General features: G+C 28.1%; 1 protein-coding gene across 1 annotated transcript; it reads right to left on the reverse strand.

Annotated features, from left to right (window-relative positions):
• Positions 1-4,835: 4,835 nt before the first annotated feature.
• LOC132921430 (ras-like GTP-binding protein RhoL) lies at positions 4,836-23,008 on the reverse strand. Its single transcript, XM_060984454.1, has 5 exons — positions 22,686-23,008; positions 12,825-12,998; positions 7,259-7,373; positions 6,830-6,947; positions 4,836-5,655 (listed from the first exon to the last, which is right to left on the reverse strand). The coding sequence occupies exons 2-5, from the start codon at positions 12,986-12,988 to the stop codon at positions 5,441-5,443; spliced, it is 612 nt and encodes a 203-aa protein (XP_060840437.1). The 5' UTR covers positions 12,989-12,998; positions 22,686-23,008; the 3' UTR covers positions 4,836-5,440.
• Positions 23,009-23,036: the final 28 nt, after the last annotated feature.

Below are 23,036 nucleotides of genomic sequence, written 5' to 3' on the forward strand. Positions count from 1 at the left end.
CTGTATTATTATCGCATACATTTGTATAATATAAAACATTTCAATAAGTTTTAATAAATAGACAAAACATTTAAGTCCAATATGGATCATATATCACATATATTTTACACACACTTATTATCAAACTTTATTTCACTATTGAACCTATCTCAGTATCTATATTTGCAAATATATATTATAATAATTTCGTTGATTATTTATGTTGAATATATTTTTGATCTATAAGTGTATTTCCATTCACAAGGTTAGCACACAGTATTCGGTAGGAAACTGCTTTGTTGTGTAGCTGATCATCGTACAAGTTAATCCGACCATTCCGTTACCGACTGTGGTTAGTTTCAACAGTAGATCACCGTATAATACCGATATAGACCATATGCCCATATGTCTTCAGTTGCTGAAACTAATACTACTAATTTGTTGGTCTTGGTTTTTTTTTTCTGTTCTAATATTATTTAGCGATTAAGTATATTAAGGTTATATTAATTGATCTGATCAATCTACATTTGATCATTGGATTGTTTGTAAATATTTTGTGTAAATGGATTTATAATTCTATATTTCTATAATCAATGCAAGTTCGAGAAAACAATTAGGTTTACGCGTTAAGTAATTAAATAGATAACAATAACAAACTGAGAAAAAAATAATAAAAATACTCCCGAATATCAATTTAGATCAGAAAAAAATCGAACACTCACCCAGGTGATACAATTTGTTATCATATGATTATACGGTATTTTGCTGCATAAAACATTAAAATACTTTGATAGTTTAACAAACGGGTGAGGTCTGAATAAAATTTCTGGAATTATTTATTAGAATTATGTATAACAATCATTTCCGGTTCGACCTGTTGTTATATAAAATAGATTTAATAATAAACATATAATAATAATATTTATTACAATAACTAAATTGCAATATAAAAATAACATATCCACTAAAATATTAGTTATAAGCTTAACCAATAAGCATAGGTATGTTTGAGAATAAATGATTCAAGTTCCTAGTAAAAAGTGAATTAAGAATTACTTATAGTTATTAAAATCATTTAATTAACTAAATTAATATTATATTAACGTAATAAAAAAAAACCAAAAACCTCTTAATTATTGGACTTTTCTAAAATAAATATGACTAAATGTCTAAAAGTAGATAGAAACTCATAATAATTAATTACGACTATATTTTTATTATTATATAATAAGTTATAACAATGTAAGATTAGTATTAACATATTTATATAAACTCTAAACGTGCAAAATAAATTCTACCGTTTATAAGTTTGAATAACAATTCGAAGTGTAGGTAAACTCAAAATGATATCAACTATTTGAATACAATTTTAGTTTATCAAATATAATTTAAATTGATGAATTAATAATTGTAGATTAAACGTTGATATGCATAGAATATGTACAGTCTCATACTGTAAATACCAAATAGAAAACCCAATTGTGCTAAAATTTCACTATAAGCGTGTCCACGGATACATGCAGGGTATGTATCTGTACCCCCTGCGATTTCAGGCGGCACCATGAACTAAGATATTCCTTAGTATAGGAAGGACTAAAGCCCCTTAGCCCCTTGAGTATGCACAAGGTTGCACCTTCTGCGTCAAAGATCTGGACACGCCTATGGACAGTGCAACATATTTTTAAGAAATCGGAACCTAATAAGTAGGATTCGGATTTGAAGGCAAAGGTTTTTTTTTAATAATACTAATAGATAAATATGTTTTTTTGCCTTTTTACTTATAAATACCTTTATTGTGTTTAACTTTCAATTGATCTGATAGTTTTATACACGGCATATGTATTATCGGTTCAAATAAATTAATAAAAGCTTGTGAAGACGATGCATTGTCAATGTTATGTTTAAAATTATTTTGATTAGATTTTATTATCGGCAATGTATTTATTGATATCGCTAAATATTTTATCGAGTTCTTAAGATTTAGTAATCTTAATTTAGATAATTATTTATGTATTAAATACACTCCAATAACTTCGGTGAATGTAGAAATATCGTTTTCTATGTATAAAAATATTTAGAGCTCAAACCGAAAAATGTTTTACTTGAAGACAGCTTATCTAAGTACACGGTATTGCATTTTTTTTAATACAAACTAGTTAGTCTATATAAGTTATTAGTACATTTTGTAATTGCTTTTTTTATATAAATTAAATGCTTTTTTTATTGATTATATTCAAATCCAAACCCTACTAATAAGTTTATTTACAAAATATAATAAATGTTCAACACATTTAAGTCTATGGTGAAAAAGTACACCAATATATTTAATATATTCAGCTCTTTCTAAAGGTGATTTAAATATTTACAATTTTTAAAAGTGTTCATATTGAAATCAATAATAATACATTCGAAATCTGATTCTAAACGGTTTGAATAAAACTAGTGCTTATAAAAATTCTTTACATTTTAAATACTCGCAAAGAAGAAAAAAAATAGTAGCAGTGCATATATACTTTTAAATATAAGTAAAAGATTTTATTTTTATTGACATTACATAACAATACATTGTAAGTCGTAACATAATACATAAACATTTTATTTTTAAAAGCCAAAAATAAACGTCTAGCTGTTTTCATTTTAAACTTTTTTTTTGTTTTAAGCCGACGGAGTCCAAGAAAATGCTTTCGCAATACCTACTGCCGTTAAGACTTACTCTTAACTAATCTAATAACCTACACTCGTATATTGCGGACTAGATACAGTAAAATGGTTTAAAATTAATAAAACTTAATAATTAGTTTGATCAGACTATAATAGAATATATTAACCAATTAATGTTAAAAAGTATAAATGAATTAGTTTTATTTTTATATTAAAACAACTTACCGGCGAATGCAATAATATAATATAAATTCATTTAAATCTAATTTACACTAAATATTTTTATTCACAGCGCTTATAACTTATTCAAATATATTTCTATTTCTTAAGAATATTTTGTGTCATTATTTACATAAAGTATATGTTATACAATTTTTAAAACATAGGCAGTAGTTACATAATAGATTAGAATCTGTTATTTTCTATCGAAACTTATAAATACCTATATGCCATCGATTTATCTATACATAATAATATATTCTCTATAACAGCGGTTCCCAATCTATGGGTAGCATGGGACTGGGCTGTGGACCATAATATATTTAAGTGTGAGTGCCATTAGTGGGTCTTAAAATTTTTTTTTTTTTATTGGTGGTCTGCAATACTAAAAAGGTTGGGAACCATTGTTCTATAGCAAAGATGGGCAACTCAATGCTACTAGAGGGCCAATTTTTTAAAGTGAAAATCTAGCGGCACGAGTGGGACAAAGAATATAGAAAGCAAAAACAAAAAAATAAGGTCAATAAAATTTATAATTGACATTTTTAGTTCGATACTAAATAAGAATTCATATCAATAAACATTATGTCGGTTATATAAATATAATAAAATAAAATACAAAAAAAAACCTAACATTTTATTTTTCATAAAGTAATTTTAAATGTAGCACGGGCCACTAGGCCAGTAAGAATGGTACGCGGGCTGGTTGCCCATCCCTGCTCTATAGAGTATAGAGTATAGGTTATATTATTATACTTACCAAATGCTGAATGTTCAATAAAATGCATTTAACATAGAACCAAAAGCTTGGACACAAACGTTTATAAATTATATCACAATGTTTGACATTTTTACAAAAAATTACAAAAAATGTGTATTAAAATAATAAACGTATAATGAACACGCAAATAAGCTGAGTCATTTGGATAGTCACTCGTCTCAGATTATAAAAAATAAAAAAGGGGAAATATACCATCGCATTCTTAAAATTGTAGAATATAAATGATGATTCAAAATAATTTTATGCAATTCAGTTTTCGTTTTGTTACTATTGTAAAATGATCGATCATGAGGTTACATATTAAAATTTAAAATTATTATCTGAGCGTTTATTTGACCATATTTAAGTTCATATTACCTTGTATATTAATAATATCCTTTATCAAAATACTGATAATAATTGTTATTTATTTAATCCTGCATCCAAGTTAGTTTAGAATAATTATATATCTAATAACGTGAATAACGACATAAGTTTACGCAATTATATGTCTGGACCATTAATATGAAAATCCAACTAAAATATTTAAAATAATATTGTAACAAATACAATTACTTATGTAATTAGTTACCTCCTTTCTTTAAGAAAAGAACACAAAAGTGAAAAGAACCACCATGGAAAACTATTTGTTACCTATTCAAAAGCGTTTAGCTAACAATATAGGTGCATGTTATCTTAACCAGACATTTCACAATGACTCGTGAAAGATTAAACATTGAAGTATTAACCTATACATTAATATTTGTGATAAGATTGTGTGTCTATAATTGTACCTTATAGGTACGCACGATTTAAGAGATGTTTTTATCGTAAATCGTGGTTGTCGGTAAAATGTTTCAAAAGATAACAATTATTTAGAATTCATTCGTTTAAAAATTAGAAATCTGAGATTCTTCATTTTATTTAATGAGATTTCCAAAAAAAAATTGTAATTAGTACTTACCTCCTACATATTATTTGGGTATTACCACTATTGGAATAAACTGATAAAATTCAAATAAATAAAACATATTCTCTGGGAATATTATTATCATCAGCTAATGAATAACTATTAATCGCATAATTAAATAATTATATAACTATTGACTGTTGGAATTCGAATGAGAATCATGAATTTATGAAAAAAAACAAAATTAGTTTTAAAACCTCATTCTAATTATTTGGGAAAATCGAAATGTAATTAACGCAAGCGATGTCATCTTTTATAAATAGTTTAATAATTAATAACAAATTAATCAAAACTGAAATTGTATAATAATCGAATATTCGTGTCATAATGTGATATATAGTGTGAGATATACTAGTTATTATATACATACTATATTATGCACATGACAAAACAAACAAATAATAATAATAAAAAAATTAATAATAATACATTTTTACATTTATCAAAAAAAAAAACAAATTTTTAAGCATAGGTACTCTAGTTTATAATAAACCGACAATATAAGGCGACAACTTGTACATAAAATCTCGTTGGTTTGTTATCGCGGCGAGGTCACAATATTATATAGTAAGATAGGTAGGTAGGTATATACGTTTAAACAGCATTACGTTAATATATTTTATATCATATATTATGTACAGGCGATTCACAATCTATGGCACATATTTTGCGTTCCAAAAATGAGTTTTAATAGAAACGAAGTATTTCACAATTACATTATAATATTATGTATGCATGATGCGTATTAGACATTCTACAACAGAACAACACTTATTTTGAGATGGTATAAGCGCGGTACTTGATGATGGCGACGACGGCGATGGATGATGTTGGAGTCCCGCGAGCGTGTTCTATTTACAGCATTGGGTGAACGGGAACGAAAAACAGTTCTGTCTTGGTCTTTTGATGGCCGCGCGGACCGATTCCATAAATATGGTGTCCAGCCCTTCGTTAGTCAGAGCTGAACACTCTAGGTACTTGACGGCCCCGATCTTTTTCATCATTTTTTTGCCCTTTTTCCATGTTACACAGTCGTTTTGGCTCAGCCTAAGATCCGTTTTCGTACCTACAAATGTATTGTTTGATAACGGTTAATCGAACTTGCGTAGTTACAAACATCCGGGTAATATTATAGTATAGGTATTGTAAATGTTATGACGCGAAATAGCTTAGATTTCTGTATAATGAACTGTCGCCGACGACTCGTAACACCCTTACAAATTATTACTATAAGCTCTCTAGAAAATATGTATATATAACCGAAAGTGACGGTTTGGATATATTGAAAATAATAAAAGACTTAATTAAATAGAAATAGAATAAATTGTAGGTTAAATAAACGGGTTAAAAAGTATGTTCATAAGTCTTTACGGCATATTCCATGTTATATAAATTCACATATTTCAAAGAATAAATTATCATAAATATTGTAATATATATAAATTATATAAAGGCCAACACAATCGTGTCGTTGTGATGCACAGCCATTACACTTAGACTATAATTTTTTGTGAATTTAATTATTATTCAACAGGTACAAATGTGTAAGATAACTATTTTAAATATTTTAATATTATGTTGTACGTGCACAATAGATGCGTACAAATATTACTCTTGTTTGGGTGTGCACAAGTGTGTTTGTACCGGACTCTGGATGTTCATTTATTTGTTTTCGCGTAATTATTTTGAACTAATATTAACAAAATTTAATTTTTTTTTTTAATTTGTTAACAGTAAAACAAAATAAATCATTTAGGTACTGTTTTATTTTAATCACAAGTATTGCATTTAATCTATTTTGGATTTTTAATATTATAAAATATAATGATCGTGTTGATATATTATTATTTATTATCCATATAAAATTAAATAGTCAATAGATTTAATTATTTTTATTAAGACTTTGCGCATTTTAGGTTCAATATTTGTACAGCTATAATACTTACTGCACACAATAATAACATATCATGAAGTATTATTATAACAAACAACAAATCGCGGTTATATAATTATTAATTAAATTAAAGTAGAGATTATATAATATTAGAAATACGGAAATAAAAAAAATGACTAAATATTTGTTTTTCATCAGTTCAGTAATATTTGTGTGTTAAATATTTGGATCAATGTTATTTCCATGGTATATAAAAATAAATAAATACAATACGAAATTCATAGAACATAATATCCCAGCATTCGCACCCATACGGTACAATACAGTATTCGTCATCTAGCCTTACCGATCAATATCACAGGTATTTTCGGACAGTGGTGTTGAATTTCCGGATGCCATTTACTGGCAATGTTTTCGAATGAACTTCGACTACCGACTGAATAGCAAAGTAGAAAACAATCCGTCTGTAATATAATATCATCATATATTAGTATAACACATGATTAGTTTTCATTTTTTCTATGTAATTCAGCCGGAAAGCATGTATTTAAAACTGAACAAATATTATAAATAATAATAATTTTAAGAGCAGTTCAAATAATTATTAGTTTATTTTTTTAAAGATTTTTCTGTTTCTATTTTCATGGAGTTATTGATAACCCACGAATAAACTAAATATAAAAGATGTACAATTTTGAAAAATAAAATTGCATAAATTATAATAATATATTTAAAATTTGTTTTGATATTAAAAAAGTAAAATGCTTTAACTCACATTGGGATAAGATAATGGCCTAAGTCTTTCGTAATCTTCTTGGCCGGCAGTGTCCCATAGACACATGTTATACTCTTGACCATCCATAATTATGTTTTCTGCATAATTGTCGAATCTTAAAATACGTAAAAAATATTTATGATTATTATCAGCTGTAAAAACGTGTTTTTTTAAAAAAAACTTGATATTCTTACATCCCGATCCTACCCTATTAAAAAATCCAAAGGACCAAAGATACGGATGAATGTTATGTTAATATATTATGTTTACATAATACTTGAATATATTGCATTATATTGTATTTATTTAAATTTATAATTTATATAACATGTATTTATAATGTATATAATAATGAATCCCGGAAAAAAAACCAAAATAATAATATAATCAAAGAATTAGTATCATCCATTAGCGCAACAAGGGTGCCTTAGGAGGGACTTAGTGGGCTTATAAGCACATAGGTGTATCAGTCAATGACCATTGACCAATGCATTTATGATTATACATCAATCATCGATGACGTTGTTTTGTTTATATAGCACTCCCAATTTTTTTGATTATTTAAGATTTAATAATAATTTAAGCACAAAATAGTGAGATACATCCTATGCATTATGCAATATGACGTAGAGAATTATTGTAACTGAATTATTCAAAAGTAAATTGTATAAATATTATGTAGGCATGCGACGATCACCGTCCAATATTTTAGTTTTATTTTGGTGATTAAAAATGGATAATGATTATTGAGAAAAATGTATACAAATGAAATGATCACTCTATATAAATATAATTTATATAATATAATATAATTTTTAAAACTTAACCTTTGGTTACAACGCATTATAAGCATCTAGCTGAAACATGGCATGTAAAAGTAACCAACGTTATTGATAAGATTGAAATTAAAGCTGTTCATTCGAGTGTTGATAATATTATCTTTTTGGTTTTTTTTTACAGTGTGTTTTTTTTCCGTACCATATCCATAATAATATAGAAATTCAAAAAATTGTTATTTAACAATATGAATATTATTGATAAACATAATAATTTATTGAAAACTAAATTATATGTCTATACCTACTCTATAACATTAATAATAATTATAAACGAATGTCTAAATGCATTGTACATTGAACACATTTAACACATAATGTCCGCAATTATTATAACTAAAGTAATTGAACTATTATAGGTACCTATAGTGGCTATTTATAACGTATATTTTATATTATTATTTACTCTATTCAGACTTTAACCAATACCTATTAAATTCATTAGGAAATCAATAACGTGATTAAATTTATGCAGCATACGTTCAAAACTAAATGTAATTATGTTTGAAATTTGTTGACATAATACCAGAACTTGACAATAGCAATCATTGCTTACCTTAGATAGGTATTTGATAAAATATAACATTTAATTTAATAAAATGAAAAATATAACTCATTATAAATTTAAAACATTAATTGATTTTAAATGAATTCAATTCAATTATAAATACAATATAAATATAAAACACAAATTATAAATTAAATGCATACAAATATACCATTAAAAAATATAATTTAAAAAACATATAGCTATTTAGAATTTTCATATTATTATAATAGATTTTTTGCATTGTAATATTACATTTTTAAAATAAATTAAAATATTTGTATTTTTAATAATACTACAGCGTTTCCGAAAAATATGAAAACGTTTACACACTTTTAACACAGTAAATATCCAATTTACATAATATATTTATATTCTCTATATATTTGAAGGCAATGCTACACAATAAGTAAATATACAACGCCAAATCTTAATATAGGTCGTTTTATAGTTAACATTTAAATAAAAAGAACCTTCTCAGCTCAGGTATTATTTAGTCACAAGAAATATGACTCATTTCTGACATACTTTCTCTATTACCTACGTATTTTAATTAAGGTGGCTTCGAACGCTTATACTATACAAAAATCAAAATAATAATTTACACTGTTTATTATTAAATTTATAACAATCTAAAATACTGTACATCGTATGAATAAATGTAATAGATATCGTATTAACTATGAACTGCTTAAAAAATAAAACAAAATGTGATATTCTGCACTTATGTGTAGTTGTTAGAATTATTTGATGTGAGAAAGATGTCTTTAAATTTGAAAATAATATACTTTAACAGACTATGGTGAACATTAGTGTTATCTAGTAAATCCAAAACTATAATCAAATCTGTATTAAAAAAAGGTATTTACACCGACAGATAATTCTTACATATTATATTATATTATTCACTTTATGTTAAAATAGAATATAGATTATTGTGTATTGTGTATTGGTTTTCGCGATTTTTTTTATAGCCACTGAATAATTCTAAAATATTCTCCAAAGTACTGTCTGCGTTTAATCACAGTAAAATGCGTAACTTTTTGGATATTCTCCAAATATAATCCAATTAATCACAAAAAAATGATAACAAAAAAATAACACCCATGCTAAATTTTCTAATTGTTCTACACTTGTACTTTAATATTAACAATGAATAACTTGCACGATGTACACAAGCTTAACATCTGTCTTATCTGTCAAAAACATAACTCAAATTGTAACAAATTCACTTTTTAGGTTTTTATTTTATAGTCAAATTCTTAAAATTATGTAATCACAAAATATAGATACTAATAATGAATATAGTGGGCCCCAGTTAACAATTTTTACAATATTTTGATTTTTGTAATTGACAAATTCAAACATATGATTAATACTATTAAGTTCCATTAAAATTTAAATATTAAAAAAACTAGGTATGTACTTTAAATTTTTCTGCATTTCTAGTAATAGGTAGTTTACTTTAACAGTTCGACCAAATGAGAAATTCTAAGAATGGTTTCCTATTCTATAACGAAGGTGTGATAGATGAACAATAGCATCAATCTTGCTGATTTTTACAAACAATAAAATATTTATAATTTTAGCTTAAATGTAATTTAAAAATAAATAAATTACAAACATGATTATTAAAAAAAATTATATTTTTAATAGAAATTCATATGTCACATTTTTACGATTAACAAGCAATCAACAGGATGTACCTAAAATGTGGGATTGCATTTATATATCATTATTTGTGAAACGGCAGCTAAACCGTTTGTTTTTTATTTCCATAAAAATATAATAATATCATTATCAATATTGAACAAAGTGTAGATTACACTGGTAAACACGTTAAAATTATTAATCATTATTATACCACAAATATGGCATTATAGTACGCGAGGCGAAAAGTGAGCCGCGATCGTCGCGCGCCAAGCGGTCATTTTTTCTGGTTTCAGGGGTTCTACGTTTGTGTGCAATGGAAACAGCTGCCGCGCATTTTAAAAACGGCAGGTGGTAATTTATTGTATAATTCATTGTATTTTGGAGACCAATTTATTTTCCTTTAGCAGTAGGCGCCAGTAGCTGCTGTTGCATACCACAATATTTTGTTAACGTTTGGTTAGTCATTCGACATTCGAGATACGAGTTTACACGTGTTTTTATTCGCTTATTATCTACGTTTGTAATCATATTTCCCGCGTTCTTACGTGGTTGGTTTTTAAAGTGCGCGCTTTTAAAGTTTGAATGTTTGTAATATTTTAATTATTTCTTTAATAATTACTCGTATACAAAAATAGTTTTAAAATGGCATATCAAGACACACATTCTCAAACGAAGAAAGTTATTTTTCATGTTTATAATTATTTCAAAACATTGGCTGGTGACAAAGGTAAGCCAGAAATTAGTAATTTTTTTCGTCAAACTCGTGAAATGACTGCTGAAGCGTGTGGCGTAAGTCTTGCTTGTGTTAAACGAGTTTGTGCTGAAGGGAAAAAATTATCTGTGGGTGAAAATCAACTAGCTGCCGAACCTTCTTCATTTAAGTCTCCAAGGAAAACTTATAAACGTGCCAAACCTATGACCAACTTGGACGATTTTGACAATGAAGTTGTCAGAAGAACAGTTCATAGTTTTTATGATAATGGTCAGTATCCAACTAGTGCAAAAATATTGGGAGCGTTGCATGAAAAAATTAATTATTCGGGTTCACAATGGTCCGTGCGACATATTTTGCGTAGTTTGAATTTCAAATACAAAAAATGTAATGATGGGCGTAAATTTCTAATGGAAAGAAATGATATTGTTTGTTCTCGGGTTAAGTTTTTGAGAAAAATGAACGAGTTTAGACGTAATAACGATACAAGGCCAATTGTTTACTTAGACGAAACATGGGTAAACCAAAATCATACGCGAGGACACATATGGCAAAACTCCGACAACACCGAAGGATTAAAAGTACCTATTGGTAAGGGCGGTCGGCTTATTGTGTGTCATGCTGGGTCACCTTCATTTGGTTTTGTCAAAAATTCAAAACTGGTTTTTCGTTGCAAGTCGGGATCGCAGGCTGACTATCATTCTCAAATGAACGCCACCGTTTTTCAAAAATGGTTTATAGATATGTTGGGCAATTTAGAAGAACCTTGTATAATTGTAATGGACAATGCCACATACCATTCTACCTTAACAGAAGAATATCCTAAGGCAAATACTCGAAAGGCAGATGTACAAAAATGGTTACAAGACAAATCTGTAGACTTTTCTCCAGTAGAGACATTAAGCGAACTACGGGAAAAAGTCAAATTGACGATGCCAAAAGAAAAAAAATATAAATTGGACGAAATTGCACTACAAATGGGCCATGAAGTGGTAAGACTTCCTCCTTACCACTGCCAATATAACCCAATCGAATTAATCTGGGCGCAAGTTAAGGGTAAAGTCGCGGAAAAAAATAACACCTTCAAAATGGCAGATATAGAAGTGTTAGTAAATAGTGCTTTAGATGCAGTCACAACAGAAGATTGGGCAAAATGTGGCGATCACTGCGATAAAATTCAAGAAGACGATTTGGTAAAAGAAGGATTAAGAGATGAAATTTTGGAGCCTATTATAATGACAATTAATCCCGACGACAGTTCTACTGACGAAGACGATGATGAAGACGATATGATTAATTAAAAAAAATGTATTATATGTATTACTTGTGTTATTTGTATTTTATTATGTTTTTTTTTATTATAATTTATTAAAAACATCTACATTACGTCGTTTGAAATTACTTTATAGGCGGGAAAACAGTAGGAATAGGCGGAGTAACCCTGACGAAAAACAGCCGCTTGGCGCGCGACGATCGCGGCTCACTTTTCGCCTCGCGTACTATAGTTACTATAGCATTTTAAAACAGCCGAGATTATTTAAACTATCCAGTAAGCCATTAATATTATATGGAATATTAAAATAATAATTAATAACATTATTATGAGTCATAATAATATTGTGTATACTGGCATAATTTAGTATAGTAAAGTTATGACCAACTACAATAAACTACAAACCGCTGATTAAAATAAAATAAACGTACCAATGTATTAGCTGTATACAGTTTACCTACTACAGCTGCATTATAATTGCATAGTTTGTTTATAAATTTACACATAACTAATACAGAAAAGTTTGTTTTCAGTTTTTCACTTACACGGTGGGCACGTATTCCGTAGGAAACTGCTTGGTCGTGTAGGTGATGAGCATGCAAGTTTTTCCGACCATTCCGTCTCCGACTGCGGTTATCTTCAACGGTCTCAACTTGCTGCATTTTTTTGACGATTTGAGAGTGTCACTGTATTGAGATTCGGCTCCCATGGTTAAACACCTGCGAATCACGGTAGGCATTATAGCAATATATATAATATAGTTCACGTTGGAAACATTTGGTCGCTGCTGACGGATGTGAAACCGCGTAACGCGAATAAACAACACAAAAAGGAAAAAATCGAGCAGGAAGACGATCTCCGTTAAAATCTAGATCGATATGGACCATACGCGTCTAAAGGGCGCGTCTTCAGCTGCCCCGATCGCACGGGAAAAGGATTTCTATTATTTATTATACACCCTCCCCGTTTCCGGTTATGATCTCTCGTTACACGTGCAACACGTGAATATATACACCGGGAGCTCTCACGTTCCCGTCGGTGTCTATTCGTGTATGTATGTGTGTCTGTGTGTGTGCGCGGCAGCAATGCAAGTGGTAAGATATGAAACGAAATTATTCAAAAGAAACCTCAACTTCCATTACGGGTTTAATTTGTATTTCACTCGGCGCATCGGGTCTCGTGATAAATGTGATATAATATTATATAAGTTTGTGCGTGTGTGTGTAATGCATGCTCGACGAAAGTGAGTAAAAACAAATGTAAACATACGGCGCATTTTAATATTCAAGTCTGGTGTTTCCCAGCCCATACGTGATTAAGGGAAAGGAAGTGTGGTATATTAAACGTAACTATACAGGGTGTCTCACCGTATGCCAGTTGTTCCCGTAGGCCACATCAGTACAATATAATATATAATACATTTTTTTACCAGAAGCTTACTTTATTGAGACTCTCCCTTAACTTTTCGTACCCCAGACAACGGAAATCGCGGTTGTAAATTGTCTTTTAAAATGTTTACATTTGTATGTACATTGATCGATGGTCATGGCGATTGATAGATTTTTAACAAACTCGAAAACGACTAATTTGATTTTATCTCGTTTCTAGTTTTGGTCCGAAAATTACTGTGACTTTACGTTATCCAAACAACGCGGTAAAAAATGTCTAAAAATGGTATTTCAAAAATAATAATAATTAGGAATAATTTCGGAATTTCGTAATACTATAAAGACTATGCGACAAATTCGACGAGACAGATACCCTGTAGGACAGGGTTTATATGGGTGGGGGAACGACTTACGGTCGCAGCCGGAAAGATGTGCCGATCACAATATTAATTCACAGCCGGCGGCGTATGTGGCCGCCCATGGATCATGATATACAGGTGACGGCACATGACGTGAATACAAAAGCGCGGAACTAAGAGGTCATCATACACGCCACAGACGCCGACAGCAGCGACGTCACGTCACTGCCAAGTAATTAGAGTTAATAACTGTTAGTCTGAGTTCTTTGCAAGTTTCTTTTGTCACGCTTTAACCTATCCACAACTAGTCTGAATTTTTTTTTAAGGGAGGCATCGCTATACAATTTGATACACATTAGTGACATTACATTAATCACAGTTGAGAAATAAATAATTGAATTGTCTTAGAACGTACGAGTACTTATAATACGTCCATATAGTTGGGCGCAAATATTCCTAAAATGATACGATACGGTAAATCTGACTAGGGAGAATATAATTGAAGTACAATATCCACTCATCTTAATATACGTAAAAAAATTTATCTTTTCACAGTATGTTATTGCAATTTGGACTGCCGCAATAAGACGTTACGATTTTCCATCGAAAAATAATGCAAAATCCGTCCACCGTTGTGGTGATATATCCCGCAATAGGAGAAATATCGAAAAAAAAACTGTACGTTTCTGATACGTTTTGTATCATTACATGTTCGCAAATATATAAAAACAATAATAACATTATTGATAATAACAACATAACAAAACAACGGAATATTTTGTTTTTGTATAGTTTTTTAACTAGTGCATGCATGTAAACGTTGTACATTTGAAACGAATCGAATGCACGCTATTCGCAAACAGGAAACAATAATAATGTCCGATAGTATATTTATGTGTACAGCGCACAGACATTATGCGTAAAATAAAAGAGTCGTCGTATCTATAAAAGCAACTGTACCACTGATTAACGCATACGCAAATAGATCGGACATCATTTTACTGCAATGCACTTGTTAGCTGTTGTTGCTCGTTTGACTGACAGAAGATTAAAAACAAAAACATAATGGAACATTATACGCCGCTGAGGTTTGTAAATCGTCGAAAACATCGCATACCTATCTGTATGATATTAAGATGGAAATATATATAGACGTGTATATAAAGTTCGTTCGAACCATTGAATTTTTCTAACGCCTATCATATAATAATAATTATGGGGCATTATTGGAGATTCGCAATAATCGAGACGCAGCGCGTTATTATATTATACGAGACGTTTATTGACGTACCTATTTAATATACATAAGTACACGGTTATGATAAAATATGATGTATGCGTAATGCGTGTAGGAGTGCATAAAATTTAAACCATCGTGAAATATTAAAATTTATCGGTATGAGTTCGCACGCGCGGCGACGGTCATATACTTTCAGAACATAAACACCGTCTCTAAGTTATATTATTATTTTTTTTTTAGTTATTTTTTTAGACCTACGAAAACTTTAACGAACAATCGTAATGCAATCTAAACTGTGCGGAGAAGGGGAGGCGTGGTATATCATGTGTGGCCAACCGTCCAGTACCTACCTACTATACCAAATAATGCGAGGATGTTATGGTTCCCGTCTGCGACGTATACGTATATAATATAATAACAACATGCCGGCGGTAGAGTATAGTTGAAGTTTAAGTGTGTCAATTAAAGGTGATTGCTCCCTGTCAATGAATTAAATGTCCATTGCATAACCGCACGCCAAATATTAAAAGAAAAAATAATAATAAAACGAAAACGCCTCTGCTGCACGTGGTCGTCCTCTTTTAACGGTTGGTTAATACAATAATAATAATACATATTACCGTCTCGCAAACGGAAGAGACCGAACTCGAGAAAATATATTACAGCACACTTCAGTCTCAATTATAAATTATAATATCGTTCGCCGACAATTATTACCTATTATATATTATATTATATGCGAAGGAGTGCGTAATTTTTTTTTCGTCAAATTATAAATTCACCAAACCAAGGTCTAATGCCTACATAAGCGTATTATAATGATATATGCATATTATGATATTTTAGCACACGGTGACAAAGATATACCTGCGATGTATTGTTTACACGTGTCTTTGTTTTACAACAACGGCATTGATTAGATAATTTACGACTTTTTTCGTGTTATCCGTACGCGCGGTGCCCATGTCTCTCAATATAAATCTATCTATATATATAAAATAAGATGAATAATAATAATAAACGAAAAATGATGATGTATTGTTCCCGTCGAGTTTGTCAGTTGTCTTTTCGAACCTTCATCGTCAATAGTAATAATAATTATTATATTTATTATTATTCCTTATAAATATTTACGAAAAGACACGCCGACGTGATATTTTTATAACGCCAAATTCAAATTGAATCGCAATGATATTTTTTTTCGAGATGATAATAAAAATAAAACATTATAGCGCCAAACGACCAAATATAAATATATATATATATATATATTTATATTCAAGTGCAGAATTTTCGAATAGTTTTTCATTTCATTATATATAATAATACAAAAAGTTATGCATCGGTCAATAACTGCAGTATAGGTACAGCAGAGAATCTCGCGTACCAAAACGAATAAATATAAAGGGTGATTCACCAAACATGATTATAGCTTACCCCTTCCCTTCTCTTCGTAATTTTAACTATATAGATGTTTTTACACCCAAAAAATTCTAACAAATTAATAACATTTATATTAAATATAAAAATAACTTTAATTTTCAAACAATCATAAAATAGCCATATTTTTTAAATCAGCTATTAACATGGCTCCTTAAAACACTATATAACTCAAAAATATGCTCACTCAAATGTCAATGTTAATACATCATAAAAAAAATACTGTGTTTGACAATTTTTATAGTAAAAAAGTTGATTTCTTTTTTTTAAGTTTCTAGTAAGTCTTAGAATACTATTTAAATGGTATAAAAATTGACGTACCTATTTCAAAAATATAGTTTGTTGTGGTGTTTAAATAGACTTAAAATTCTAATTATTCTATTTATTTTGTTTTCAATAAATTCGATATTTCAGTAAAATACGGATATGAGTACAATATGCTTGGCGAATCACCCTGTACATTATAAGTAATACGTAACGATAATATGTCAATAATGATGTTCATGTAAACGAATGTACCAACATTTTTCTGTATTTTATATACTTTATTATAAGTATGCGCGCTGCAAAATAAACGTAGGGTATCTATGTATAATATATATATATATATATATATATATATATATATATACGAGTACATATACCTTTATTATAATATCGTATAATATATAATATTGCGAGTATGAAAATTCTCTGAATTGTTGAAAAAAAAACGGAAAAAATTTAATAACGATTACCAGCGAAGTAGTATGTTTTCCCACTTGAATATTATATACGAACATCAAAAAGAAGGAGAACGCTTTGAAAGGATTTTGTTTTACAAAGACTGATGGTTTTACGAGGGTATACCTATTCCATTTGGTCCGGTGTGTAATTATCCCTTAGTGACGTAGGAACTAGACGGCCCCGAACAATGTTTAGGTTACCCACCGAGAATCCAACGATCTTGGTCTTTGGCTCACCGTATTACGTACGCGCGTTATAGGGTACATAAATGAGTAACAATTGTGTTTAATTATAGTTACCGATAGGTAATTATTATTCCTGGCGGAATTCGTAGAAGAAACGCAGAGCCCGAGGTTTTAATGTTAAAACACGAATAAGCAACATTCTTCGGGTAATAATTAGCAATTATTACAATATTAAATTATTGAACGAACACAACAACCGGTTCACGATTAATTTATAATTACTAAAACCAGAGTATTCGTAAAAATATTTAACAATCAATTTCAACTTGAATTACATAACACCAACATTATGCATAGGTACTAAACCTAAAACAATTAGGAAATCTTATATGAACTGTTTTCAAATGAATAGCTAGAGAAGTCGCTCTTCTGTATAAGGTATACTGGTATACACTGGTATACAGTATTACAATGAAACCTCTGTTTACGGATACCCCTTAATGGCGTAAGCAAATGTCCTAATATAAATGAGTAAATACCCCTACTAATGCAACCCTTAGTAGTGAACATATTTGAATTCCTCAATATGTTGTCTGCTACAGATAGGTTTCACTGTTCACTGTAGTGGGTTTTGAATAATTTAATAAGTCACTGGATGTGTTAAATATTAATTCCAATATTAGCTACCAGAAACCACCATCAACGTGGAAGATTGAAACATTTTTATTACTTCAAAATATTATGACAGACCATACAAAATACATAGGGAGTAATCATCTATTATTAAAATATAATATAACATAATTTTGTTTTATTCTTGTTTCACTTAATCATAATGTGTAGGTACTATGGAAATATTATTTACATAGTAAAATCAGTTAGTCAATATTTTTTTTCAACTGACGTAGGTATTATTGTTACTGCTACTGTAGTTACATACATAAGCCATTTCAACAATTCCAAATTGAAAACAGATGCGACGTTATTATTTTTTTCTCTCGATTTAATAATACACTATTAAACTGTGAACACGAAAAATACGAACTGGCTGTTTTTTTCTTGTACTGCACTACTATTCGTTACAAAATGTATATTGTGTATAAAATATAAGAAGATTTTTTATCAATTTTCACTCGATTCCCATCCTGTCAACCATAGTCATTAAGTTTGGAATAATGTATTGTAATTATTATCTTGTTGTAAAAAAAAAAATAAATAAAAATTATAAAACCAGACAACTTTTTTTCTATATTTATTAATTTATAACTTGTGCAACACAATTATGTACAGACGTTTAGTAAAATATCGATATAGAATGTATTTATTTTTCCACTTTTTAAATTATATAAAATTAAATTTTTTACACTATAGGTAATAATTTTTTTTTGCAAATAATATAGTATATATAAGGTGTAACAAGACTATTTAACAAACTTTCATTACAAATGTTACTTTATTTGTTAAATAATCCTGTTACACAATATGATAAAAAATAAAGATAGATTTCAAAATGCAAGTATTAGAATATAAGTCCTACCTAAATATAAATTTTTATCAGTGATGTATAGTTTTATTAAAACAATTATACTCTAATAAATAAATAAAACCTATTATTTAGAATTATAACACCTTAATATGCTACATATTTCATAAATTAAAAACATAAATATTCCTAAAAGGATATTTCTTAAAACCAATAAATTAAAATTTTAGTAAATTTAACTAATTTAGGTATTTTATACATAAAAAATTGGCAACAACTTTGTACGATCAAAATACCCTACTCAATATGAAGTAGGTATGTATGTAAACTGTACATTGGTTTTGACGAATATTGTACAAAATTATAATATGCTGATGAAATTAAAAAAGACTACGCAAATGCACGCGACAGATATTGTAATACATAAACTTTATTTTTCGATTTAAAAATATTTTATTAATTGATTGAAAACACTACAAAAATACAATATTAATTATTACAGTTTAAAGTTACAAATCTGCCGTGATTTTCCACAACATATTGAGGGGTGTTTTGGGCCACATTGCAGATGCCGCAGCTCTAAACCATAATGAATGATTTGCGCGCGCTTGTGGGTTTAATTTCTAAATAGGTACGTGACAAAATGACAATAACGAATAACAGCTATCGATTTGTCCAAATGATAAATCGACCAGTCACCCGGGCGATACGAATTTTTATCATTGTGATTAGGCTGCATTCAGCTACATAAAACACTTTAACAGTGGAACAATAAAGTTTCAATTTTGTAATTACATGTTATTGTTCAGCAATAATTGGTAACATCGAGGCGAATAAAAACGGTATAAGGTTAAACGAACACGATGCGTGTGTTCATATTTTTAATAGCGGACTCAAAAATGTATAATATATATTTTACAATCTACTTACAAATACATATCATAACGTACAGAACTTATTTGTCAACGCTTATTGTAGATATACATTTATCTAAACATTGATATCGTTTGAATTTTACGAATTGTGAATTTTTAATTTTAATATAAAAATTATTAAATGATATAATAACTTAACATTTACTGTTATTATTTAAAATAAGAATCCATTGAAAATTAAAACTATCATGATTATATAATATTAAAGAGAATTGTTATAAATAATGAATTGTAAATAATAAATACCATTGCTTCATAAATTGAAAAATACGATCATTTAGACGTATATTTTCTTAAAAATAGTGTAAAATAACATTTATTATACTTATTCTTTCAAAGAGAAAGAAATATAAATTGAAAAATATATATATATTTGTATTGAATACAGAAAAAACAAAATAATTTATACAATGCATACCTATAGAAATGTAGAATTGATTATCTGATTGCTTTCGGTTTGATATTATTGTACCACTATTAGGGTTAATAAAATATTTCTCACAAGAAAAACATTTACAACTAAATTAATATTATTTTTAATTTACATGAAACTAATTCAGGTTAAAAATGTATTTCGTTAAAACATTTTATATAGATCGAGGAATTCTAATAATTCTTTATTTCTAAAAAAACATAAAGATAATAAATTATATTATTTGGTTTTCTGAAGATTATCAATACGAAATCTTCAAACAATTTTCTATATAAAAAAAAATAATAATCAAAGTAACCTTATGCTAAATTGCCATCGTGTGTTGTCTTCATCTTACAATAGTGTACAATATAGCAAATTTATAGAACCAATTTTGTGCTATTAGCTTTAAAATCGAAATGCTTTAATATTAATCGTTATTCTCAAACCTAAACTAATACAGTATTATCTATTTTTTTTAGTTTTTTACATAACCTATTTCAAATGTTAAAGGAGTTATGAGTATGAATAAAATATTACAACAGTTTAAAAAGCTCATAACTCGCTTTACAATTTAAATATCATTAAAATTGGATATGTTAACTCAGTTAATATTCTTACTTTTAATTTTGATAACAATTCAATTCAATCTAACATTAAAGCTATAACAAAATAAAATTAGTACCTACTGCTGAACGAAAATATTCAGTTTTGTTTAAAAGGTGAAAACTTAACATAGTTAACTATGTTTTTAAAATTTCGAACCATATAAAATAAATAAATATAAAAATTAAATTCTCTAAAATCATTTCCTAATTTGCATTCATTTATATGAACAACTTTAATCAACCTACATGAATGTGTTTTACTAAGTTGCACGCATGGGAGACAGTATTGAAATTAAATTGTCACGTGTCAGTGTAGACGTGTAGCAGAAACTATATATTATTCTGTATAATATGAGTAATATTGTATGTTATATTTTTTACGAAATAATATTTTTAAATTTATCAATACCTTTAATTCGTAATATTATTGTCGAATAGTTTTAATAAGTCTATTTCTATAATAAAATTGACCAACAAACGTTAGACATCTAATAACGTCCAGTGGGCAGTGGCTAATTTTTGTGAAGTAGATACATGAATAACAAATTTAATATTCACTATTTAAGCTTTATTAAATCTTTATAATTTTTAATTCCAAATGTTGTTCCCATCTCGAGATACAATGAATACTTATTTCAGCATGCTGGCTAATTATGGATAATATAGATGGGGAAAACACGGGGAAATAAAGACTAATTTTTAATTTTATGCAATAAAAAGTTATTTAAATAGCTATCGATAAAAAACTATGGTTTTCATAGAAAAATATTTTTAAATAAAATCATATTATCTATAAATATGTTTTATTTAATATTCATTTTTCAGTTTAAAATATTAATACATTATTGAATTTTACCAATAATTTTCTTTTTTAATTTTTTCTATTAATATCAAAATGATTATGAAATAAAAAAGTTATAATATTAATTACAAATATATGATGTTTCTTATTGTTTTGAAAGCACATATCCGATATCAACGTCAGAACAGAATAATGACTGTCGCTTGTCAGCATTACATAAATATCGAAAATCTTCAATAATCAATAGTACTACAGGTAGACGCGGTTGAAGTGAACATTGATAAATAAATAATTAATAAGATTTCAACTTTGAGAATATTAATAATATTCTACTGAATTATAATATTACTAAAATCAATTCAAATTATAACAGTAAACAGACTAGTTAAACATAACACATAGGTACACGTGTGTACGTCCTATTTTCTTTTTAATTAATAATTATAATATTCTTTTACAACGATAGAACTTAAGAACTTTATAAGAAATAACACCAAGTATATTTTATATAAATACATTTATTGGTTATTGACGATTGCTTCAATACATTTAAAAATCATATTTGATTTTATCTAAATGATCAGTTTTTATCGAAATAGGTACTTCTAAAAATACCAGTTTATCAAGGTTTTTTTCCTATTAATTCATAATAAACATATTATTAACACATAAATATATTTTTTTTCAACCCAAATTAATATTAAGTTTATTTAAAAGGTATTGATCAAATAATATTTTATCTTATTCATATAGGTAACTATAATAACTAAGTAGGTTCTGTATAGAAACATTTAATTATATAATTAAAAGCTTATAATAACTTGGTACCTTTTATCCACGATATGTGTCCAATAAGTTTCAAGTTTGTACAACCACCATCTAAGTAAAGTAAATTTTACAAATTTTGCACAATTTGTATTTATACAAATAAACAAGACTATATCACGACAAGATTTAAATATTTAAAAAATAATTATAAAAATTTTCAATAATATTCAAATAAATGTTTTGGTAAATAAAATTTCAAAAAAAAAAACACTTAAAATATGATTCACAGGAAAAGCGTTGTGATTAAAATCGCACAGTTCTCAATTAAGATTCGAGTACAACACTTACTCATCGGAACGTTTCAGATGAACGACTCACTAACTCACTACTCACTAGTCACACTCACACTGC

This window comes from Rhopalosiphum padi, chromosome 2 (assembly GCF_020882245.1).
Source record: "Rhopalosiphum padi isolate XX-2018 chromosome 2, ASM2088224v1, whole genome shotgun sequence".
NCBI lineage: Eukaryota > Metazoa > Arthropoda > Insecta > Hemiptera > Aphididae > Rhopalosiphum > Rhopalosiphum padi.

Excerpts from the sequence above, each read along its gene's own strand:
- LOC132921430 (XM_060984454.1), bottom strand. The coding sequence starts at position 12,988 with ATGGGAGCCGAATCTCAATACAGTGACACTCTCAAATCGTCAAAAAAA. Across the intron at positions 6,948-7,258 it reads GGCCATTATCTTATCCCAAT|ACGGATTGTTTTCTACTTTG; the intron begins GTGAGTTAAAGC and ends ATTATATTACAG. Across the intron at positions 5,656-6,829 it reads AATACCTGTGATATTGATCG|GTACGAAAACGGATCTTAGG; the intron begins GTAAGGCTAGAT and ends ATACATTTGTAG.